The 23,684-nt window shown below is 44.5% G+C and overlaps 1 protein-coding gene across 1 annotated transcript in view; it reads left to right on the forward strand.

Annotated features, from left to right (window-relative positions):
* Positions 1-22,729, forward strand: part of LOC119169751 (glutamate receptor ionotropic, kainate 2-like) — a 62,366-nt gene extending 39,637 nt beyond the window's left edge. The window contains exons 2-8 of the mRNA XM_075885509.1: positions 9,776-9,937; positions 10,368-10,515; positions 11,443-11,660; positions 14,231-14,551; positions 20,342-20,537; positions 22,070-22,272; positions 22,715-22,729. Coding sequence (XP_075741624.1) covers positions 9,776-9,937; positions 10,368-10,515; positions 11,443-11,660; positions 14,231-14,551; positions 20,342-20,537; positions 22,070-22,272; positions 22,715-22,729 — 1,263 coding nt within the window. The remainder of the gene's footprint in view (positions 1-9,775; positions 9,938-10,367; positions 10,516-11,442; positions 11,661-14,230; positions 14,552-20,341; positions 20,538-22,069; positions 22,273-22,714) is intronic.
* Positions 22,730-23,684: the final 955 nt, after the last annotated feature.

Below are 23,684 nucleotides of genomic sequence, written 5' to 3' on the forward strand. Positions count from 1 at the left end.
GACCTATGGCCAACCTCTTGGATCTACTTACAGAAAATCTGGGGTTCACGTGAGGCTCACACACTTATTTGTCTACTTCTTTCCTGCATGAGCCCTTTTCTAGAATTACCGCGTTGTCATAGGCCCGAAAAGTCGGAGCTGCGGATTATATGTAAAATATCGCCCTAAAGGACAGCCGTGCAGAGCCTTGTGAACAGACACAGAAGCAATGCCCCTTACGAAAAGTGACAATAGTGAGATAGTTCACAAAATGAAGGAGTTAGCCCTTACGTGTAAATGTCGGTAATGACTTGTTCTTACCTTGGTAAAGTTAGCATCACGTGGAATAGTAATGAGCCCTGGCCTCTTTCGAGACTGCTAGACAGTGGTCTGCTTATTATGTTCATTTAGAACATGTGGTAAACAACGGTGGGAGGTGAAATCTTTCTTGCGTGAGAGCTACTCAAGCCCATAGAAGCACTGCAAATTGGCCGTTCCCGCCAATACTGACTCTGTAATGTACACGTGTGTGAAAACATATTTATTATCAGCAGGATGTAGCGTGCGTATGAAATGTTCAGACCCTTGAAATTGTTCTGTGAGGCTTTTCGATGGAAAGTAAGTCCACAAATGTCGTCTTCCCTTTGCGCTAAAACAACTTATATTAAAGAAACTGTGTGCTTTACGGGGTTGCTAACACACAACAGGCATCGCTTCTTTAGAACTAAACAACTCATCATATTTCTGCATGTGTTTTGATCGCCAACGGGCACCATGCACGCTGTCTGAGGAGAGGTAAGGACTTCTACTCAAATACAAGTTTATAAGATAAGCGAAGCGTAATTAGCGATTTCGTGCACGACAAAGAACATTCCCGATAGGGCACCAGATGGCGAGATCACCGGCCGTGTGACTCATGACGACAGTCAATAGACTGCACACCAATTGCAATAACGTAGGCTCATATTTATCCACCGTCTAGGAGTAAATAGCACTCCCTTGTAGTGGTATATCCGACTATTGCAGTTGTGTTGAAGAAAGCGCACACTAGGTCAAAACGTGTTAATTCATTGAATGGACCTTCAGTATAGCTCTGGCCACACACTGAGAAAAATTACGCCATCCCCCATTAAAGGGAATCATGAGTGGTATGCGAAGAAGCGCTTGAGTAGACCTAAAGTCTCGCTCATCACGGGTACCTTTCCCGATGTGAACGCGTGCTTTCAAATAAAGCGCACCTTGAACTCAAATGAATTCAAATGAAGCACACCACTGTAGTTTCTGTTACTCGTCGCGAACTCTTGTGGGAGCACGCCACACGGGTTGATCGCTACGCTATATACGCGGGAGAACGTGGGTTCATCGCGCGTCTGCAGAATCTCGCTCCCCAATCCCATCACGTGATTGCTGAGAGAGTGTAAGGGAGAGAGGCCACCACCTCTTGCAGAGCCAGTTTCACCGGCCCGAACGGACTAGCGCGTACCAGCGCATTCTTACTATAGGATACAACGCGTCGGTTCATCGCGCGTCTGCATAATCTCGTTTCCCGACGCCATCACGTGATTGCTGTGATAATATAAGGTGGAGGTACCCAGCCTCAAAGTTTTTCCTAAATTGAACTAGAGGGGACTCTGGCACTGATATATTCCAGTGACCATGGGAATGATGGGTAGTGCATGGATTTGCTTCTTCGAGCTTGAGGGCTTTCAACGCACTTGTGTCTTCCTTTATTGCGGAGTATTGCTTTTGTTTTGAATGAAAAAACGGACGGTTATAAACTTCGTGAGCTGATTTCAATTGAGGAGCCTAAAATGTTAAAGTGGTGAAGTACAACGTTACAAAGCAACTTCAAGCCACGCGAAGCCAACCGGAGCCGAAAGTACGAAAGTTAGACAAATGCGTGTACTACCCGTCATTTCTATGCTCGCTGAAATGCCATGCGCTGCAGCTCCCACAGACACTCGCGCCAGAGATCCCTCTAGTGTACTTGCCGGAAATTGTATGTCCAGCCCCTTACCACAGACCCGAACGCGTTAGCGGGTGAGCGCTTTATGGCAGCGCTTGGGCCAGCTGTTGCGCATGCGCAGTAAGGCTGGTCACGCACACCGCATTGCACTCGCCAATCAGCTGCTTCTCATTTATTATCATCCGGGTTTTTTTGATAAGTAGCGCAGAGGGCAATTCATTGTCATCATTTATGTAAGTCTGTAAGTCTGTTCATTCGTGGTACGACACTAGCGCACTTGCACCCGGGCATTAGCAAAATTTGCGAATTCACCAAGTTTCTTACACTCGCAGTTACACTTTGCATTCACCCGAGGACGGCCATTGGGGAGTGCCTTTGCCGAATGGGAATTGGACAGGCCTGGTCGGCATGATGCATAACAACGTGAGTTAAACAGCGAATGCTGATTTGACTCTCGCATCTTGAAGCTGTGCACAAATTGTTTCGGTTGGCGCTGTTTCTGTTAACGTTGCGATCAACAGTTTTGAGCTTTCTTATTTTATATCTTTAGACACCTGTATTCTTCGATTATTAGCGTAATTGTGTATTTCGTGAGCCCTGTGCACCTCATTTGATGTGTTAAGTTTGCATATTAATAGTTGGCACGTAAGAAGGTTGAAGAGGCGGTGTTTCTGCTAGACCTGTGGCCTCATGAGGCAGCAACTTCTTGAACAGCTTATGTTGACTGTGAGTGGATGACAAAGAAACTCCTGTGACGTGCTCGCTCACACGTTATTTTGCATGAACGGCGGATGGAATCTTCGAAATTTCCTTGAGCCTAACAAGATGAGACATCAGCGGCAGATCCTCGTGAATCGTTAATTTTTCTGAATAGCCATAACATATTTACTGTGTAGAGGGCTGTTTAACTGTCAGATTTACGTTCTTGTTTCCTCTTCAAAATATTTGAACATGTTTTTTCTAAACGAAAGGTTCCACAACATTTCGTTTTGAGGTCAATATACGTTGTTATACCTGTAATTGCCACAAGAAATGTTATCCGTTATGTATTCGCCTAAGATGATTCAAAGGCCAAAGCCATCCTCTTATTTTTTTTTTTGGTTGCAGGTGATGCGTTGACTGACGCCCGCTCCACTTAAGAAGCTTTCCGCAGATGACATCCTTTTGCACTGCCTCTCTGATCGACCTCAGTTAGACCAAGTGACGACTTGATATGACGACAAAGTCGTGGGATGTCACCTTTTGTGACATCATCATAACGTTTTAGTGACGCTGTAATGATGTCCCAGAATTTGACAATCTGTCCAAACCTGAGTGCGATGACGTCAGCGTAACAGTAATCAAGAGATGGTTTTTGGTATCGGTCAGGTTGACGCTGCCAAATCGAGACGCTGACGCCTATGGTCAAATTTTGCGTTTGATGAGACATCTAAGGCGTATTTTCTTTCTTTTTGCTGTATTTCATCATCATCATCATCTTCTTCATTATCATCATCATTATCATCATCATCATCAGCAGCAGCAGCAGCAGCCTGACTACGTCCACTGCAGGAGAAAGGCCTCTTCCATGTTTCGCCAGTCAACTCAGTCCTCTGCTTGCTGCTGACAATTTATACCCACGAACTTCTTAACCTCATCTGCCCACCTAACCTCCTGTCTCCCCCTAACCCGCTTGCCATCTCTGGAAATTCAGTCAGTTAAACTTATAGACCAGTGGTTATCCTGTCTACGCGCTACATGCCCGGCCCATGTCCATTTCCTCTTCTTGATTTCAACTATGATATTTTTAACACCCGTTTGTTCCCCAATCCACTCTGCCCTCTTCTTGTCTCTTAAAGTTACACCTACCATTTTTCTTTCCATTTCTCGCTGCGTCGTCCTCAATTTAAGCTGAACCAGCTTTATAAGTATCCAGGTTTCTGCTCCGTAGCTAAGTACCGGCAAGATACAGCTGTTATATATCTTCCTCTAGAGGGGTAGTGGCCATCTAACTGTCATAAATTGAGAGTGCTTGATAAACGGGCTTCACTCCATTCTCATTTTTCTAGTTACTTCAATCTCGTGCTTCGGCTCCGCGGTTATTACCTGCCGTCAGTAGACATAGTCTTTTACAACTTGAAGTGGACTACTACCCATCTCGAAGCGCTTCTCTCTTCCGAGGTTGTTGTACATTACTTTCGTTTCCTGCAGATTAATTTTAAGATCTACCTTTCTGCTCTTCTTGTCTAACTCCATAATCATCACTTGCGATTCGTCTTCTGAGTTACTCAGCAATGCATGTCATCGGCGAAGCGCAGGTTACTAAGGTACTCTCCATTAATTCTTATCACTAACTGTTACCATTCTAGGCCTCTGAGAACCTCCTGTAAGCACATGGTAAATAACATTGGGAAGATTGTATCCCCCTTCCTTACACCCTTCTTTATTGGTATTCTGTTGCTTTCTTTATGAAGCACTATAGTAGCAGTTTATCCCCCGTAGATTTCTTCTAGGATGTTTATATATGCTTCGTCGACGGCCTGATTCCGTAGTGTCTGCATGACTGCTGATATTTCTACTGAATCAAACGCCTTCTCTTAACCTATGAAGGCTATATATAGTGGTTGGCTATATTCTGAGCATTTCTCTATTACCTGATTGATAGTATGAATGTGGTCGATTGTTGAGTAGCCTATTCAAATCCTCCTTGTTCCTTTGGTTCATTGAATTCTAATGTGGTCTTAATTCTGTTAGCAATTACCTTTGTATTTAGCTTGCATACTTCGGAGAGCAAGCTTATCGGCCTGTATTCTTCAAGTCCTTGTCATATCTTTCTTATGTATTAAGATGATGTTAGCATTCTTCTAAGATTCTGGTACGCTTCCCGTCAGGAGACACCTCATAAACAGTGTGGCTAGTTTTTCTAACACAATCTGTCCTCCATCTTTCAGCAGATCTGATGTTACCTGATCCTCACCAGCAGCTTTGCCTCTTTGCCCGCTCTCCAAAGCTTTTTTGACTTCTTCTATTATTGCTGGTGGGGTGTCATCTGGGTTACTGCTAGTTCTTATAATAAGGTCGTGGTTGTCCTTGGCGACTGTACAGATCTCTGTAAACATCCTCCGCTACTTTAACTATCCTATCCATATTGGTAGTTATTTTGCCTTCCTTGTCTCTTAGTGCATACATCCGATTTTTTGCTATCTCAAGTTTCCTCTTCACTGCTTTGATGCTTCCTCCGTTCTTCAGAGCGTGTTCAATTCTCTCCATGTTATACCTTTTTACAATGAATACCTTACGCTTATTAATCGACTTGGAAAGCTCTACTAACTCTATTTTGCCCGTCCTTCTTAAGGCTTTCATGCTTTGACGCTTCTTAATGAGATTCTTCATTTCCTGGGACAGCTTGCCAGTGTCCTGTCTAAGTACCGTACCTCCAACTTGCACTGCACACTCCGTAATACTCAAGGACAGCCAGTTACCAGAAATAAATGCTTACGAGAGCTTATAAAGTGGTCATATCTAAAGACGCCTGGACTTACAAGACATTATCAAAAATCGCTGCACATCCACAAAGTGAGTGCTCAAGAAATGCTCCATTGACGTTGCCATCGAGCGGCGACTGCTTGAGCCATTGCCTTCGATTCTTGTCAGCGTTGCTGTCCAGCCGCGGCTTCCAGCAATCTCCGCTACGTTGGTTGGCTTCGCGGCGATAGTGCTACCGCGTCTGGAGCTCATAAGCGGGGTCAGAGTCGTGACGGTTCCACTTTGCTGCTCAGAGCAGTGCCTCACATGCGCTCTTGCCCATGGCGGTGTTATGACAGCGGGGAACGCGCGTCGTTATCAGTGACTCCTAGTGGCGAGGTCTATGTACGATTCTGCTTGCACAATACGTCAGGACGCTGAACGATGCACTTGTTCTTGGAGCAGTTTTCGAGCGGTGCTGCGCCTATGAATGGTCCATTTTTAAAAGATATGCACTGTATCTACGATCTGTATATGGTATTGCACACAGATAATAATTAACAATATAAACAATGTTTACTTTCCAATAATATGCGCGCTAAGCACGCTCGGTAGAAGGCATTGTGCGAAGATAATGATAAATGATATGAAGAATGTTTATTATTCAACTACATGCGCTCTGTAGATATTATTTCCCACAGATAATGATAAACGATGTAGAGAATGTTTAGTTTTATTTAAACCATACGCGCGCTATATAAGCACTTTAGACGGTATCGCACACAGATGTTTCACACCTGCGCTTCGACTAAGAATGATGGCGGGCCTCGACGACAACAGCCAGACATCGTGGGGTGCAAGAAGCGTCGCTTCTAAAAAACAAAGTTTGCGATATTTTATTTTCGAAATAAGAAACCATTCATTTCCATGAAAAAAAAATCTTGACCACAAGTTTGAACATATTTTAGCCATTCATTTATGGGCGCTGCAGTGCATAAAATCTCAACTGGACAAAACTAGTAAGAAACGCACTGAGGTCGCAAGATGTGCAGGCTTCCTACTAAAGATCCAGTGTTAGGGGCCTCTAAAGCTCTTCCCTTGTGTGCCCACATATTACCTGCTTCTTTTTATTAAGGGCAAACGGGAATAGGACTCATTTAGAACTATACGAGATTGTTGCAATAATGAGCTGTTCGGTTGCTTGGCTCATCGTAATATTGCAGGTTCTTCTACGTGGGCGGAGACACCGACTTAGTTTGGGGGCTTTTTCCTAGGGCCCTAGCCTTCTTTTGCCGAAGTATTGCTCCTGTTATGCTGCATTTACTGTTCAGTCTTTAGGGATAAACAATCATTGCGATATAAACACATTGCAATGTTGTACTTTGTTGACAAAGCATGACATGAAACCGTCACGAGGCCAACCCTAACATTTGATGCAAATCTGTCAAAAAGAGCATTTTAACGTTACTGGAACCTCTGCTAATGTTGGAAAGAGGTCACGTCTCTTCTAAAGTAGTGCTGACTGTGCCCGCATTGAAACTTAAAAATTTGTTGCTCCCGCAACGTAAACATACGAGACACACAATAATACCTTGCTGGCCACCGCACAGATCTCCATTCGTCTGTATTGCTGCTGCGTAGATCCTTTGCAGCGAGACTGCATATAGCAGGACGACCATGTGCATAGTTTCTCTGGCTTCAGAGTACGAATTCATGGGGGTTTACGTAAAGGAGGTGCTGGCTTTGGCCGTTATGAGTTATTATATTTTTTTTCACCCGTTGTCGACCTTTGAAAACGAGGAAGAGTGGAAGACGCTAGATAGAGGGAGCGAGTAAAATTAAGCACAGTTCAATAATAGCCACAGTGTCGCCACAAGGTTGAACTACTGAATGTGGTAGCACTAAAACCGGATGGTTATGCAATGTAAGGTGAACTCCTCAAAAGGATGGCGTAAGGAAACGCGGCCGGGACAGAAAGAGGAAATCTGCCTGAATCTGTATATTGCCTCAACGCAAACGGAGTTGTGAGAACACAGTGCGTACATGTGCCTTTTTTTTGTTGAGATAGTGTCTCTTAAAACTGCTGCTCCTGCTGCTACAGCGTGGTATACGAGGAATTTTCAGGAGAAGCCCCGCCGCGGTGGCCTTGTGGCTAAGGTACTCGGCTGCTGACCCACAGGTCGCGGGATCAAATCCCTGCTGCGACGGCTGCATTTCTGATGGAGGCGAAAATGTTGTAAACCCATGTGCTCATATTTGGGCACACGTCAAAGAACCCCAGGTGGTCGAAATTTTTAGATCCCTCCGCTGTGTCTCTCATAAACTTATGGTGGTTTTGGGACGTTATTCCGCACATCTATCAATCAATAGTCAGGAGAAGTACGCCAGCGTTTGAAAGCAAATCTTAAATTTTCGTGACTAGTATTTACATCAAAATGAACCCTTCAGGCATAATTCTTCATCATCGTAAGCCATAGCATAAAAAATTGCAGAAAATTTCTTGCAAGCGTGTAGTGGGTACCATGCTTATCCGACGAATGACGAAGGATAGCGTTGTCAATGCCTGCCTACTACACAAAAATGATAATTTGTGGCGTAGTGGATGCTGTGCAAATGGGCTTGCAGCAGTTACCTAAAGAGTTTACAAAAGTTTCTAGAAAGTCTGCTTTTCCAGCCTTCGTTGTGACTGTGCTGCGCGTTCCGCGCAGGGCTGGTGTTTTTTTGTTTGTTTATTTACAAAGCAACATCGACAAGATTTCTGGTTACATATCCAAATCAGAGGCTCAAGTTGCAGAGCTAGATATTCTACTGGCTACTGAAAGGACTCGGAATTGTCTCATCAGACATTTAAAGTGGCTCAACAATTCCGTACTAGCACGCGTGACTAAAGTCCGGTATCAAAGGTGATCATGTTTATGACGACGCCATTGAACTGGTTTAAGAAATTCAATGAGTACTTGAAACTTCAACACTGAAAAATTATTCGTCCAAGAGCAGGGGCCTCCTGCTCTACTGCCCATCCACCTGGCCCCGCCCCACTCCTTTGTGAAGAAAAAAAAAAACACCGCGCCTCTGAGTGGCTCACACAACTTGATTAACGCTCAGATGTGTAAATGGTTTTATTAACGTGATTGCGCTAAACAGCTCGTTTCGCAGAAATTTCTGCATCGCTTTTGGCGTATTTTTTTGTGAGTGAAAAATCATCATCTTGTTGATGACCGAAAAATGGTCAGCAATGAAAAGAAAAAATGGCGATAAACCACGGGGTGAATGATGGAGAGAGGGGCGAAGTTTTCGTCTGTTCATTCGTTCTTGCTTCCGTCCGTCCATGTGTCCGTCTGTGTGACCGTCCATGCGTCCATCCGCCCGTCTGTGCGCGTGTCTGTTCGTGTGTCCGCACGTCCATCCGTGTGTCTATCCCTGCTTTCGTTCATGCATCCGCCCCTTCGTCCGACCACGCGACCATCCGTCCGTGAAGCCATCCGTGCGTCCGTCCATGCATCTGTCAGTGTGTCCGTTCGTTCATCTAGTCAACACTCCAAGTACCACCATCTCGCATCTTTTCATCATATATTCCGCATATCGAAGCACCACCATCCAGCAGACAATCTAAGGACTAAACAAGAGGTGGCACACGCACCATTTCTTGCGGCTTGCGCTTCGTGTCTACTTCCCACCTTTAACCACCTCGATTTCATGGTATATACTAGTTTACTGTATTCATGGCACTGCGGCGCAACGCTCGCTAAACCTTTCTAAAAGCAAGAAGCTTATGCCCAGCAAGTATAACGTAGCAACCCTTTCTTGCCAGATAGTGCTCAATATACACGCCAATGGCTGCTAAGAGGGAATGAGAGACAGGAGCATTCGGCTTTTAGTTAACGCGAACGCTGCGAATTATTTATTATTCAACAACGCACAGGAGAAATCTCCCACCGGCACCACCTCACAGGTCAAAGCGTAAGACATGTTAGGCACTACTACGAGGGACGAACGGGTGCTGCTTTTAAAAGCTACGCTCCTAAAAAAAAGAAAAACTTCCGGGTCTGAGTGACGATTGAACAACGGCCGTCTGGCAAACAGGTGTTCTACCAGAGATCCAGAAGGCATCTTGCAGCAGACCCGATTACGCTATCGCGGCCCACGTTTGGAGGTCAAGCTGAAGCGTCGTCTTGTTTTGTGGCTGAGCTCGCAAGAGGAATTAGGAGATCATTTTGGGTATGATAGTTACGCCTGCGTCTCCAATTGGTCCTCTGCTTACTTATTTGACCGTGGCTTCTAAACTCAGCACATTCAGCTCATTACGAAATATACTCGTATACCCAGAGGTAGACTGCCATAATCAGCGGACTTGAAGCATAACATGTGTAATTTCGGTCGTTTCAGATCTCCGACTTGGCGCTGGGTCCTTTAGTCATGACTTACGGTCGTTCTCTAGTGACCACATTCAGCTCCCAAGTGACTACAGACTACTTGACCATCTTGGCTGGCTTTCCCAACATCATTCATGCAAGCATCTTTGGCACACTGATGGCCTTCGAGCTGCAGGTGAACTGACACAATTGTTTCGAAGTGCGTGTCTTGCGTTATGTTGCCTCAGCGATTCAGTTGCATTGTTTATTGTAATCTACTTTTCACGTCATTTTACCGTAGTTTACGTGGCAACTGTGCAGGGGGTTAGAACGAATGATCGAATAAACTTTAATAAATGTCAGGCATTTTCCTTATCTCAAGCTTTTCACGACAATAATTAAGATATTGATACCTATGATTTCACTTTCAGGTTCTCGCAGAGTACAGGAAAGTAAAAAAATAGCAAGGGCTAAAGCAAAACCTTCGTTGCTTTTTACATTGAAAGCGTTCACATTGGGTATCGGCAATCATATTTGATGGCACCGTCGATAGCATGATTACACTCTTTATGTGGTAAAGTGAGACCTTGCAAGTTTTGATCTGAACGGTAGGGTATTTCTGGCAGGTGTGGCTGGCTCTGCTCGCTTCCCTGCTGTTCTGTTTCTCTGCAGCTGTGATGTTCGACTTGTTTTCGCAAAGGAAGATGGGCACTCCCATCAAGGACATTTCGCTGGCAAACTGGTGGATGTATTTCTCCGTCTTGTTCAACGAAGGTGAGAACAACACTATAGTGCAGACATAAATGCTGACACGTGTTCACAGTCCGCTTCTGTGACATCTGTGAAGCAGTATGGTTTATCTAGCTTCACTATCAAAAGTTCCGTCGATGCGAATGGTTTTATTCCCGAAAATTGGAGTAACAGTGCCTTTAGAAACAATTTATGAAACAAATGAAGCTTCCGAGTGGAGCGTCGGTGAGCTTCTCAGTGATTACCATTCTTCTAGCAGCAAGAAAATTGTATGTTCTCACAGTGTTAATCCAAAGTATGGTCCTTCAACAGCAACAAAAAAATGGAAGGTATTTATTGTTTACATGCTCTGATTTATCATACGTGGCGCAAATATTCTACATGAGTAGAGCATCTCAAAGAATCTAAAAGGTATCGTTCGGTGCTTGAGTCATACTATGCTTTGTTCGATTCGGCACTCGAGAGGAGAATGAACTCAACTAGAGACAAGTATGGGCTCTTCGTTGCAAGAAATGGTGACTGCAAGAGTGCGTGTGGCCTAGGTGAGTATGAAGTGGCCATTATTTCGACTCATCATGGAAAGCTCTCAGCGCGCACACATCAAAGACATCAGGAATTGATTTATTAATATGTGGGGTTTAGCGTCCCAAAATCACCATATGATTACTAGAGACGCCGTGGTGGAGAGCTCCGGAAATTTCGACCACCATCTGAACACACAGGCCTACATCATTTTCGCCTAGATCAAAAATACAGACGCTGCAGCCGGGATTTAATCCGGCAACCTAAGACGTCAGGGAGAAGACAAAAATGTCTTTGTATTGTGTGCACGCTGAAAGCTTTCACTAACGAAAGCCTACTAGCTCGCCTAGTTTTCCATGCTTTCACATTGATTCGATTCTTGTAAAAGCAGCAACCCGTAACTGACCCCAACCTGCTGTATCCTCGCAGCCGCGCCACGAACACCACGTGGTACGCCTTCCAGGGTCGTATTCGCCATGTGGTGGCTGACGGTGGTTGTTCTTATGAACGCTTTCACGGGCCACATGAAGGCTACGATGATGGTGCGACGCGAGCCCGATCGCATCGATTCTATGAAGGACCTCGCTAAGCATAACCATATGAAGACATTCGTGTGGAAGGGCAGCGCCTACGAATCTCTGCTTAAGGTACGTGCGGGAAAAGATACACTATATAGCACTTTTGTACGCATGCAGAAACCAATCAAGTGGGAATCAAAGCCACGTTGTTCTTCTTGGAGGGGATAGGATGAAACGAGGTTTTATTGCGCTCTCATTTCTCTTTGACCACGTAAACATGTGTTTTGACTGGTATTTTGCTGATAATAGTTATTTATTTTTACCTCTTTTCCTTTTGTAAGGGCGATATTGCCAACCGTACATCTCATTAATTGCCTTCCCCATCTTCTTATTTAGCGTGAGACGTCGCTAAGCTGTTCGTGGAGTCATAATCTAAAGATTACTGATGATTTTACCTCGTAGTATTAGGGGGACTTGTTAAACGGATAACTCAATATCATATTTATTTTTGGTCTAAATAACGGTTTCCTTATATTTCAGGTACTTTTAGGCGCACTTGTCGTTTTTGCGTAAAATACACATATAAGTTCACCTGTGCTGATAGACTTATCTTTCCTTTCTTAATTTCGACCATTGCACTTTAAGAACTTTGTGGTCGCACCTGCTGCTTCAATCTAGATAGAGCTCATAAACCAAATTGTCCTGCTTGCTTGAAAAACCACGAAAGAACCTCTGCATATATAAAGATCGAGCGCATTGTTCACTCCTGGTGATTCTCGTCTTTTCGGCAAAGTTCTTTATTCAAGCCGTTTCTTCACGTGATGTCATAAGAAACAAACTCTCGATTAGTTCGTGTATACTCTGGATAAATGTTGTACATAGTCTTCAACCGTGTTCTGCAACGCAACCGCATGCCCACTCTGCTTCATCTCGCACGACTCTCGTATACGCAATATACTGATTTCCCTTCCTTTTGAGCGTATTCTACGGCAAAAATGGAGATAAGAACACGTAGCTTGAAAACGCCAAGTCCAGGGGTGTTCTAATTGGGAATTCAAAAACCAAAGGGACCGAAATGAATTGTGTTGGCACTGTATCGACCGCGAATAATACTGTTCCAATATTTTTTCGAACAGGAATTTTACCAGTTTCAAAACAGCCTCAGAAACCCACAACATTTTCTTAAAACAAATATTCACAATCGTTCACCAAATACCATTAAAGTTAGCTTTAATCACTCCGCCGCGGGGGTCTAGTGGCTAAGGTGTTCGGCTGCTTACCCGCAGGTCGCGGGACTGAACCCGGCTTCGGCGCCTTTATTTCCGATGGAGGCGGAAATGTTTTAGGCCCGTGCGCTCAGATTTGGGTGCACGTTAAAGAACTCAGAAAACCCCGGTGGTCGAAATTTCCGGAGCCCTCCACTGCGGCGTCTCTCATAATTATACGGTGGTTTCGGGACGTTAAACCCCACATATCAAAATCAAAGTTAGTTTTAATCGACTCAAAATACCACAATTGCGAAATATAAGGTAAGCTTGTCTACAGCAGGAATAAGAGTATTCGTTTCATTTTGTAACTCTACGTTCAAATACAGTAATCATAAACGTTGTCAATGCGTTTCTTCATAACTTATTCTTAAAATAAAATTGTCACAAAAAACTTAACAATTTTTAACCAAACAGCATGTATACAGATAAAGATGTAATGGGGAAGATTGACCTGTCACCAAAACATGACCGAGGCAATAAAATAATGTAACAATAGGTGTTTAAATCTACATCTGCTAAGAAAGTGATAAATATTTATGAACATCTGGAGTTTAACATCCTAATATTACCGTATGATTTTGTGAGACGCCGTAATACAGAGCTCCACAAATCTCGGCCACCTGGAGTTGTTTAACGCGCAACCAATTTTATGTACATCGGCCTAGATCATTCTCGCCTCCATCAAAACTGCAGGCGCCGCATCCGGAAGTTCGATCCCGCAACCTTCTGGTAAGCGCACGAGTGCCATAACCACTATACCACCGCGGCGGGGCACAAATGCAAGAACTATTTTTACTCAAGCGCGACTCTCGCTTCCGGTATTTGTCATAAAGCTGCAAGCAGCTATTACAAGACGACGGAAAGAGATAATTAATGCAATTCAGCTTTACCATAGTAAAAAGTTTTCAAGAAAAACGTGTTCATGCGAGATTCAATATAGTGTCAGTAGTCTCGTAAAAGCTTAAGCTGCGTGCTATGAAGTGAAACAAAAAGAATTACCATTAGCTGTTTTCAAGTATCGTTGCCTTGGGGTTCTTCGGTAGGTGCTATATGCTGGTAAACTTTTCAAAGAAGTCCTTGGTATTTCGAATATTTTCCAATGGGTACTATTTGATGCGAGTACTGAATCGAATAAAATGCTATTCTGACTCTTTATTCGAAATTTTCGAACACTCGCACACCCCTAGTGAAAATCTCTTACGCTTAACGCCCACATTTTATGCGCCTTTTTTTCTTGAAAAAAAATAAGCCCCATACCGAAGACAGCTCTTGTGGAAAGGGAAGACGTACGAAGGCGAGAAAGAAACCAATCTCTCGTCTTTAAAATCAGAGTGATCTAGGAGCCCTGTAAGACAATAGTAATGTTTTTGCTGGTGTGTTTGGCATGATGATGTCTGCACGCTTACAAGCAGACAATCATTCCGGCCGCAGAACTCGCTGAATATACCCGAGTACCAGGCGGTGTGGAGAATGGTCGTTCGCTGCAACGGCACCATCGAAACCAAGTCGCTCTACTCCAAAGCCAACCTAATCGAAGTTCAGCAAGGATTGGCCGAGATCCTGGGCGATGCAACCACGATGCGCTTCCACGTGGCCACCAACTGTGGCGTGTTGAGGCACGGCACCTTCTACTTCTCGAAGGAGCAGTTCTTCCCGCACAAGTATGCCGTGGCTCTCAACCGATACGAGGACCCCGCTTTCGTGGCCGCCATCAACCAACGGTCAGCCGCACAGATGGCTCTCGCCGCCGCAGTAATGGTTCATTGCTAGACCCTGAACGAGCTAACATCACTCGTTGTTTTCGTTATACCGGGCGTTTTTCATTCCTCCTCATTCGTGGTGGAGCCAGCAGCTTGAGATTGGTTTTGCGTTACACGTTGGCTGTGGTGCACTCCCAGACATATGCATGTTGTTGGCCGGACGTGGACAATACTAATCTGACATTTACTTAATCGCTTACGTGTAACGAGATAGCAATAGTCAGTTACGATGTCGTTGTAATTTGTAACATGTCAATTATTTTGTTTCTGTGTTACCGCCCCTGTAATTCAGTTACCTTTTCTGTAATTAAATTCATATTTAAGCGTTACATTATTCGAAAGAGAAGCCCGTAAGAAGGGAAAGATTTCCTCATTTCTCTTTGTCGTGAATAATAGAAGCATACCAGCAGCAGGGGAAGTCGGCAGCCTGCCACATGTTTGCGTATGGACATCAAGCCTGGTAGTACACTGCATTTTCTTCGTCTTGAGAGTACAGATTGCACGGCCTGTATTGTCGGCACTGCTTTCGAAATTACTGACCTCTATACGATTTTTGGCTTTGAGCCCATAGCTTCCCGTTTCAGTTCTATGACTTCGCGTTTCTGCGCTGTGTAGAAAGTTCGTGCTTTCCAGGGCTTCATGACAGTGCGCTCACGCGCCGCGCTACGCGTAGCGGCTTGAGCTGACTCGCACGCTTACGAAGGGTCGCTGTGCTCCGCCGGTGCCGCAGAGAACCACAGAGGTCTCTCCAGGTGTCATGAACGCCCATGGCTTTACCGTCACTCTCGCTGCCAGCATGAGGATCGCGTTTAAGTCACCGTGAGTGGTACATACGCAGCCACTGCGTACTGGAGATTAAGAGCGGATAGCTAGACTTGTTGACTGTACATGCTTAGAAAGCAGTGCACAAAAGATGTAGTACAAGCAGACAGCTCTGTGTACGTTCTCTTTCGGTAGGTCCTGCGTCTTGGTCGTGCCGTTTTCTATGCATGTAAAAATACAGTCCACAAACCCTTTGTAGTGTTCCTACCTAAAAAAACAGAACAGCATTATAGACTCGGTATGAAACTGGCGTCCATCTTAATCTGCTTTATTCCTAACTTTATCCTTCTCTTCTTTCCTGCCCCGGCTCTCGATCTCCTCCTTCTCCTGTCCCAAGGCTCATACCACTTCATCCTTCCCGGTTTCTTTTACTTACCCATCCTGGAGTTATATTTGAAGACATTTTCAATTGAAGCTTATTCAACTGATCCACGTTCACCAGTGTACCAGACATTCTTCAAAATTTTGTTGTGGGTGGCTGTTTTGGCCACAGAGCAAGGACAGGAAAATTTGGCACTGTCATCTCTTATTTCTTTCCTCACTAGCACGAGGTCGGTGACTTGAGTGTCGAAATTCTTTTTCATTCATTTTCGGTATCTTTCCTCCTGTGATTTTTCTTTCCTCTCCTCGACGATCTTGATGTTTTCCAAGAGTCGAAACTCACGGTCTGCCTGCAGAATAGGGGTTTCTCCTGAAGAAGCATACTGTGGACTGCACCCCAAGCCACTTGTATAGTACCAATTATGATGTTTCACGGCGGCTTCCAAAGAATATTTTCATCCACTAACCAAGCTATCGTACATCTTGATGTACGGTTTCACGTCCCGTATGGCATGCTCTGCCAGGCCATTCTCTGCGATATGGTATGCAGCACAGAACTTGATTGGTTCATTGTGATCCCGAGCCCATCTTGCAAGCTTTTCGCTCTTGAACGCAGGGCCGTTATCGCATACGATTGGCCGCGTAGTCTTAAACATGTCTCTTTTGAATAGGGTTATGACGCTATTTGCATCTTGTTTTCCTGCTTGTGCCGCGACTATCCTCATGCATTCATATATGACCAGAAGAAAAGCTTGTGTTTTCTTCACTCCTTCCCGTTTCTTACATAGTTCGGCGAAATCCAGGTGAACTACTTCGAAAGGCACGTTTGAGTGGCAAGGTAGTATCAAAGCATCCGTGGGCTCTTTATACTCTACTTTGTGTACTTAACATTCATGGCAGGAACGAACGTACTGACTGATGTCTTTCTTCATGTGAGTCCATGTAAATATTTTGAGGAATTTGTTGTAAGGGCGCAAAAATTCATCGTGTCGTCCAGATTCTGGGCCATCGTGGTACAAATAAAGGACTTTGGAAACAAGTGTTGGTGAGACTTGATACTGACCTTCAGTAGAAACCAGTTATTCGGAGCCTTCCCACAGCTTCACTTAATTAATTTCTTTGTATGGTTCTGTGTTGCTTCGTACCATCAATCTTGATAGAAGATCTGCATCGTTTAAAAGTGGTCTTGGACGGTGCAACATGGTAAAGTCGAATTGCTGCAAGTAATTCACCCATCTAGCAATAGGTAGTTTAGTTTGAGTAATGTTCAAGAGGTGAGTGAGGGCCTGGTGATCGGTGAACAAAGTGAACTTCGTACCTTCCAGGTACGTACGGAAGTACTCAATGGCCTTCAGAACGGCCAGAGCTTCCTCTTCCGTAGTAGTGTAGTTAGTTTCAGATAGCTTGAACGTGTAGCTGTAGTAACCTACTACGTGTCTCTTTTCTCGGCTGGATGTTTGAATACATTTTTGATACAACACTGCACTAGTCCCATAATGTGAGGCATCAGTGTTCAATTCAAAGGGTAAAGCGAAGACTGGTAGACGTAGGACAAGGTCAGAAGAAATCCTCTGCACCAAGTCACAGAAGACTCTCTCACATTGGTCACTCCATTCAAAGGGAACGTCGTTCTGTGTTAAACGCGTGACACATCTAGTTTTGACAGCAAAGTCCTTTACGAAAGATCGGAAATGTCCTGCCAATCCCAAAAACACACGCAGTAAATGGACGTCATATGGTTGCTTCAACTGGACGATCTTCTTGATGGACTCTTGTTTCGTGCTTTTGGTGTTCCCATCGAAGACTCGTCCAAGAAACACAACCTTTTGGGGAAAGAATGCAGTCTTCTTTAAAAAAAACCTTGAGATGTGCCAAGCTCAAGGCATTTAACACCTGAGACAGATGGTCCTGATACTCTGCCCCTGTTTTGAAGAAGGCTATTATGTCGTCTATGTACACAGTACAGAAAACACCAAGGAATGACTTTAGCAAGTCGTTCAAGATCTTCTGGAACCACGCTGGCGAGTTTTTCCAACCGAAAGGAAGTTTGTTATACTCGTAGTGATCGAATGGCGTGACAAAAGCTGTGTACATTTTTGTTTTTTTGGTTGGTGGGATCTGCCAGAAGCCTTTGCATAAGCGATGCGGGAAAAATGTCGGCAACCACCAGTTTCATCTCTAATTGTGTCGATCTTCTGCATGGGAAATGATATGAGTTCTGTGTGACGATTGAGAACCCTGTAGTCTGTGCATGATCTGAAGGTTCCGCCTTCTTTCATTGCGATCGTTATGAGAGCAGTGAAGGGTGATCCTGATGGTCGTATGATATCAGACTCTCATGCAACTCTTTCTTGAGCCAAATGTTTCGCTCTGTTGAGATATTGTAAAATGATTTTCAGATGATGATCTTGTCAGTGAGTTCAAAAAGAACCTTGTATGCCTTCATCTCCTGAGAATAGCTTTCTCTGCATACAAGTTCAGGGTAGGTCGTTGAAATATCCTCCGCACACTTGACAACTCGTAGGTTATCCCTTCTACCTTGATATCTCTCGTCCGTTGCCACGGCCTCGACTAGAACCACATCGTCCCAGTATACGTTGATCTTTGATTTCTTTATATCTGGTCTTGACAGCAAAATGTCGTACGTCACCCACTCTACCACCAACACTTCGCTCTCTATTTTCTCACCCTAGAACTCAATGTTCCCAAAGGCCCACTGATCAAGCAACGTTACTTTTTCGTCATAGCCTTGTACCAGTAGGGCTCTTCCACTACGCACGTGACGCGCATCCACCATATTGGCATCAGTAATATACACACATGCACCGCTGTCTACGACAGTCATCATCGGCTTGTTTCCTACTTTGACGGGAATGTTAAGTAGGCTAGAGCAACTTAAACGGTCTCATTTGGAGTCATCAAGTGGGACAGATCCCCCTCACTTATTAGTTGTTTTTCTGTCGAATGCTCCTGAACTTCTATGTCGATATTATTCATTCGACCTCTTGGAGCGTGACAGGTCAAGTTATCCGTGCTACTTGCGAGGTGGTTCGGTTCTCGCTGATCGCGGCTTGACCAGTCCGCTCTTCACCGACTGAAATAGCTGCTTAAATTAGCGCCTATGCTCGTTTCCAAAACTGATGGTATGTTCTGAAGACACTCCAGGAGGTCATTTAGAGTTCTTGGTGACCGTATTTGCACCTGCTTCAAGGATTCAGTGTGTATTCCATGCATTATTAAGGCTACTACGGCCGTAAATGGAAGCAACGGCTCAGATAGCTTTGAAGATGGCGTTTCTCGAAGAAGTACTCGACAAGGGAGCTTTGCTTGGACTTGAAATTAAGTGCTCTACTCCATCTATGTCTAGATTGCCTTCAAATGCACTCAAAAGATTCTTCTTCCCCTGACTTCAAGAGTCGTTACTGTCTTCCTGATTGCATATTTCATACCACTTGAGCGCAACACCTCTCAAGTAAACACGCATGTTAGTGATTTTATCCTCATCAGAGCGTCGCCTGTTTTTTTTTTTTCAGCGGCATATTCGTAACACTCAAGCCAACCTTCTTGGCTTGAAGACATACCGTCGAAGGCATCATGCTCTACGAATTTAGGCATTGGTTTCTCAGCATTCAGAGAGCTTATAAGGGGTGTCAGTACTTGGTTCTGTTGCACAATCCGTTCCTGTTGCAGCCGAAGAGCTTTCAAAACGAGGATCACCTCTTCTGTCGAAGACCGCGATCACGAGCCTCTTCGCTGCGCTGGTTCAAGAACTAGGTTGTAGAAGGTCGCCACACGCAAGTTCACTTTTGCAGCAACTTTCCATTGTAGTTCAGTATTGTCCACGGCTGCCTTTCCCACAACCAGCTTCACGACTTCTTCCCAACAGAGCTCACGAGGTAGGTCCACCACTGCTTCATCTTGAACTTGGTACTTCGAAAAGATGACCCTTGTCCACCGAGGTCTCGTCCATGAAGAAAATCACCCACATGTTGGCTTCGATGGCCGGCTGCGCCAAAATAATTTAGTGTTCCTACATAAAAGAACAAAACAGCATTATAGCCTCAGTATGGAACTGCATGGCGTCCATCTTAATCTGCTTTCTTCCTAACTTTACCCTTCTCTTCTTTCTTGCCCCGGCTATCGTTCTTCTTCTCCTCCTGTCCCAAGGCGCATAGCGCTTCACCCTTAGTGACCGTAGTCGATGTATACGGTTGGTTTAGCTGTTAAACTGTCCTGGACGTGCCATTCTTTGCTGCTTTTCAGCTCCACAAACGTTCTACCAGTGAAAGCTTGCAAAGCTGAGGTGTAACGCCACGTACTCAACCGTTTCACAAACTCTCTGGCACAAGGGTGGGCCACAGTAACAGGATGTCAGTGTGTCATGAACAACAACTCAAACTAAACCATGCAGATAAGTGTATGGAGAACCACACCTTCTTATGCGAAGAAATTGTCGAGGCAAAAAAAAAGAAAACGCGTGGCTGTTTTCTTTTTGTTTTGTTGGTAAACGCCACACGCCATTTTTGAGCGTTGCTATTAGTTTATAGAAGTGCAGCTGAAATTTGTTCTATTTCGTAGTGTTGGGTTGATGTGATTGTTCGATATGTTAAGAGCACACCCACGTCATTTGCGAAACCAGGATCAGCTGGACGGTGGAGAGTGGTTGCTGGACGGCTGGATGGAAGAGCAATACGGCGACTGGCGCAAGTGCTCCGCTGGCTCAGAGGAGGTGTACCAGCCCCTGTCCCTGTTCGAGGCGCAGTCTATCTTCGTCATCTACCTCATGTTCAGCGCCGCCGCAGCCGTCGCATTCCTGGGCGAGCTGCTTGTTGGCGGTAAGGAACGAATTTCACATGCACTCACGGTGTAGAAGTGGCATAAATGAGATTCCATTCTTGTAATAACAGGCTTTAAAGCGTGCAGCTTGAATCGCAAGAAAAAAACGCAGTTCTTTGAGTGCCTAATAGGAAAGCATGTACGAAGCAATACAGAAGACACAGTGCGCGAATATAAACAGCTGCAAAAGAAAAGAGAAAAAAAAGAGCTCTCATCTTAGTAACCAACTAACTCACCTCGAACTAACGCTTGATAAACTTTAATGCCATAATTACGTGAGAATCATAGATAGCATTTATTTATTTATTTATTTATTTATTTATTTATTTATTTATTTGTTTACCTATTTATTTATCCGTAGCACCAATGACCTTCACAGCGGGAAGAAATGTGCGGATACGAGATAGTTGGCATTACATTTCGAAAGTGATCGTTCACGCACAGAAGTAGTTGAATTTCTCCTGTACATTGACATCAGAGAGCTTGCACAGTTTCTTTTCGGGTTCGGCAGCTATAGCACTGGCTGTTTGACGTGAGCGTACCACGTTGACGCTTGGTGGTGCCTGTTTATCCAAATGATTCATGTATACGATCAATAATCAAGCTCATCCTTGTTATCTGTGGTAGTTAGCGGTGAGAGCGTAATCAGAACAACTGGTGTGACACCCAGAACGTCGCTGAGTGAAAGCAGAACTTGAGCTAAGGTTGTAATCTCGTGGTCGCGGTATATTAAAAAATATCTAAAACAATGGCAAAATAGGGAGAAACACAAGCATGCCATGCCTACCCTGACACAGGCTATCAAATATTCTTGGGGCGAGCGTGGGAAACGCGGCATTGGAGCCAGGAGCGGCAGGCGTTCGTCGCAGAGCTACTTTCGGCATAGATGGAAGCTGAGGCCGACGCTTGGGCCGACTTCGCCACTTCACAGTGTGTTAAAAACTGCACATATCCTATTGCAAACACGCCAAATGGGATGGATACATAACAATGGCGCGTTACATTACCTAATTGCTGCGGCCATGGTCATTATGTCCGCTCTCCGCCACTTACCACTGCCAGAGTCTATATATCTACACTCCGAGCAAGAGCACTGCGAAAGGCAAGTGAGATATAAAAGGCGCATTCGAAAATCTCTCACACAGTGTGACCATAACACAGTGAATCGTGTTCCCGGCATCTGTTGTTGTGGATCGAGAAGTCGTGGATTCTGCTCCTTTCAATAGATCTTCATTTTGTGATCATGTGCATTTTAAATGCGAAGCGCATTTCTTAAGGAACTTCGGCGACTTTGAGCGTATCCATCCATTCATCCACCTTCCACCCACCCAACCATCCACACACCCACCCAACCATCCACCCACCCACCCACCGTCAGCAGCCGAGTACTTTAACCACTAGATCACTGCGACGGGGATTTGGGGCGAATACTTTACAATGCTTTAGGGGTTCCCTCGTATGCAAGGCCACGCGTTTAAGTATTCAGTATGCATAAGCACTTTCAACTGTCTTGACTGTTCTTCTTTCACAGGGCTTCCAGTTCTGAAAAATAAGTCAACTGTACGGATCATCGTTACACCTGAATCAGACGGATGGAAAGCAGCGCGTCGCGTCATTCATCACGAACCCAGCAACAAACTGCAAGCGCTCTGGTCCCAAGGTCACGAGCCTATGCAGCTCATGCGACTTCGTGAACAGCGCATGAACTATCAGCGCAAGAGCTATCATGATGCGGTGCGTGTTTCAGTTGATGTCTTTAAATATATCTGAGTTCGATATAAGAGAGCTCAGATCAAAAATATATCTGAGTTCGATACAAGAGAGCTCAACGTAAGAGAGCTCAATTGCGTCATAAGTGGGTTGTCTGCTTTTTGTATAGTCTGTACGGTGTTGTGCAATTACCAACATACCATCGCGCAATATAAATCTACCTATGTTATGAGTAGACAGTGCGTCTCGTTCTACCGAGGTACTTTAATGCATTTTCGCTCAGCAACGCACTTCACCTGAAAACATAGTTTTGTGACCTAAGGTGATTGGGGGTGACTGGAGATAACCTCACAAAGCCATTCTTAAAAATCTGAGCGTGTAATTGAACGGCTGCTAGGCTGTGGTTCGTGTATACGACCAATTGAACGTTTTTTTGTCTTGTGTAATTTCATTTTTGTCTTTGCAGACTTCCCTGACCTGACTTTAATCGACACTGCATCAACACCTAGAGCTGATACGACGTATAGAATAGCAATAAAGTAAGTGCTGACGAGTCCACAATAGAAAGTGTTTTTCACAATCGAATAAAAAAAAGACAACAGATGGTTGAACAAAATTCAGCTTGAGCAACAGATACGGGGACGTCCGGTGTGATACAATTAGCATACTTGGGATGTGGATGAATAGGCATCTTGAAAGCCATGGAGAAGTAATAGGAAAAGCATGCCAACAAGGATTGTAAACCACCAAACACCGATTACGCCGGAGGCCTCTGTTCTCTTCTTCACTTCTACCTATACTGCACAGAGTTAATACCACATGCGCATTGACTTCGTTATTTTTAAACACGCACACACCAGCATCACACGTGGTCTACCACAGAAAATAAACAAAACAAATTTACACGTTTACCAAACCGTTGATATATGTGTTTGGTGTATTTATTCCTTATTTGTTGTGCGCTAAGCTTGCAGTGCTGGTGTGTATTAAATGCGAAGCATTTGTTTGCGTACTACGAGCACTTTTGGCTTGCATCTATCTATCTATCTATCTATCTATCTATCTATCTATCTATCTATCTATCTATCTATCTATCTATCTATCTATCTATCTGTCTGCTTACGGCTGGGTGCTCTCGTGATGACAACCTCAGTTGGGGTAAACCAAAATTAGTATGAGAAGGTAAGATGATTTGACAAACACGACTCACTCTTCATGTCATGAATAATGTCATTATCTCGCCGCGTACATCGTCAAACACTTTCCGCCTGAGAGTTGCACACACCCGTGGGAGGGTATGTGCCACTGGTATGCGGGTATGTGCCACAGGTGAGTGACAGCTTCCACCCAGGAACGGCGAGTACAGAAGTGAATAATTTCAATGCGAAACTTTTGAGACACACTTGACATCGGCGGCGTTGACTGGACGAATTCAA

The sequence above is a fragment of the Rhipicephalus microplus genome, chromosome 2 (assembly GCF_043290135.1).
Source record: "Rhipicephalus microplus isolate Deutch F79 chromosome 2, USDA_Rmic, whole genome shotgun sequence".
NCBI classification, from domain to species: domain Eukaryota; kingdom Metazoa; phylum Arthropoda; class Arachnida; order Ixodida; family Ixodidae; genus Rhipicephalus; species Rhipicephalus microplus.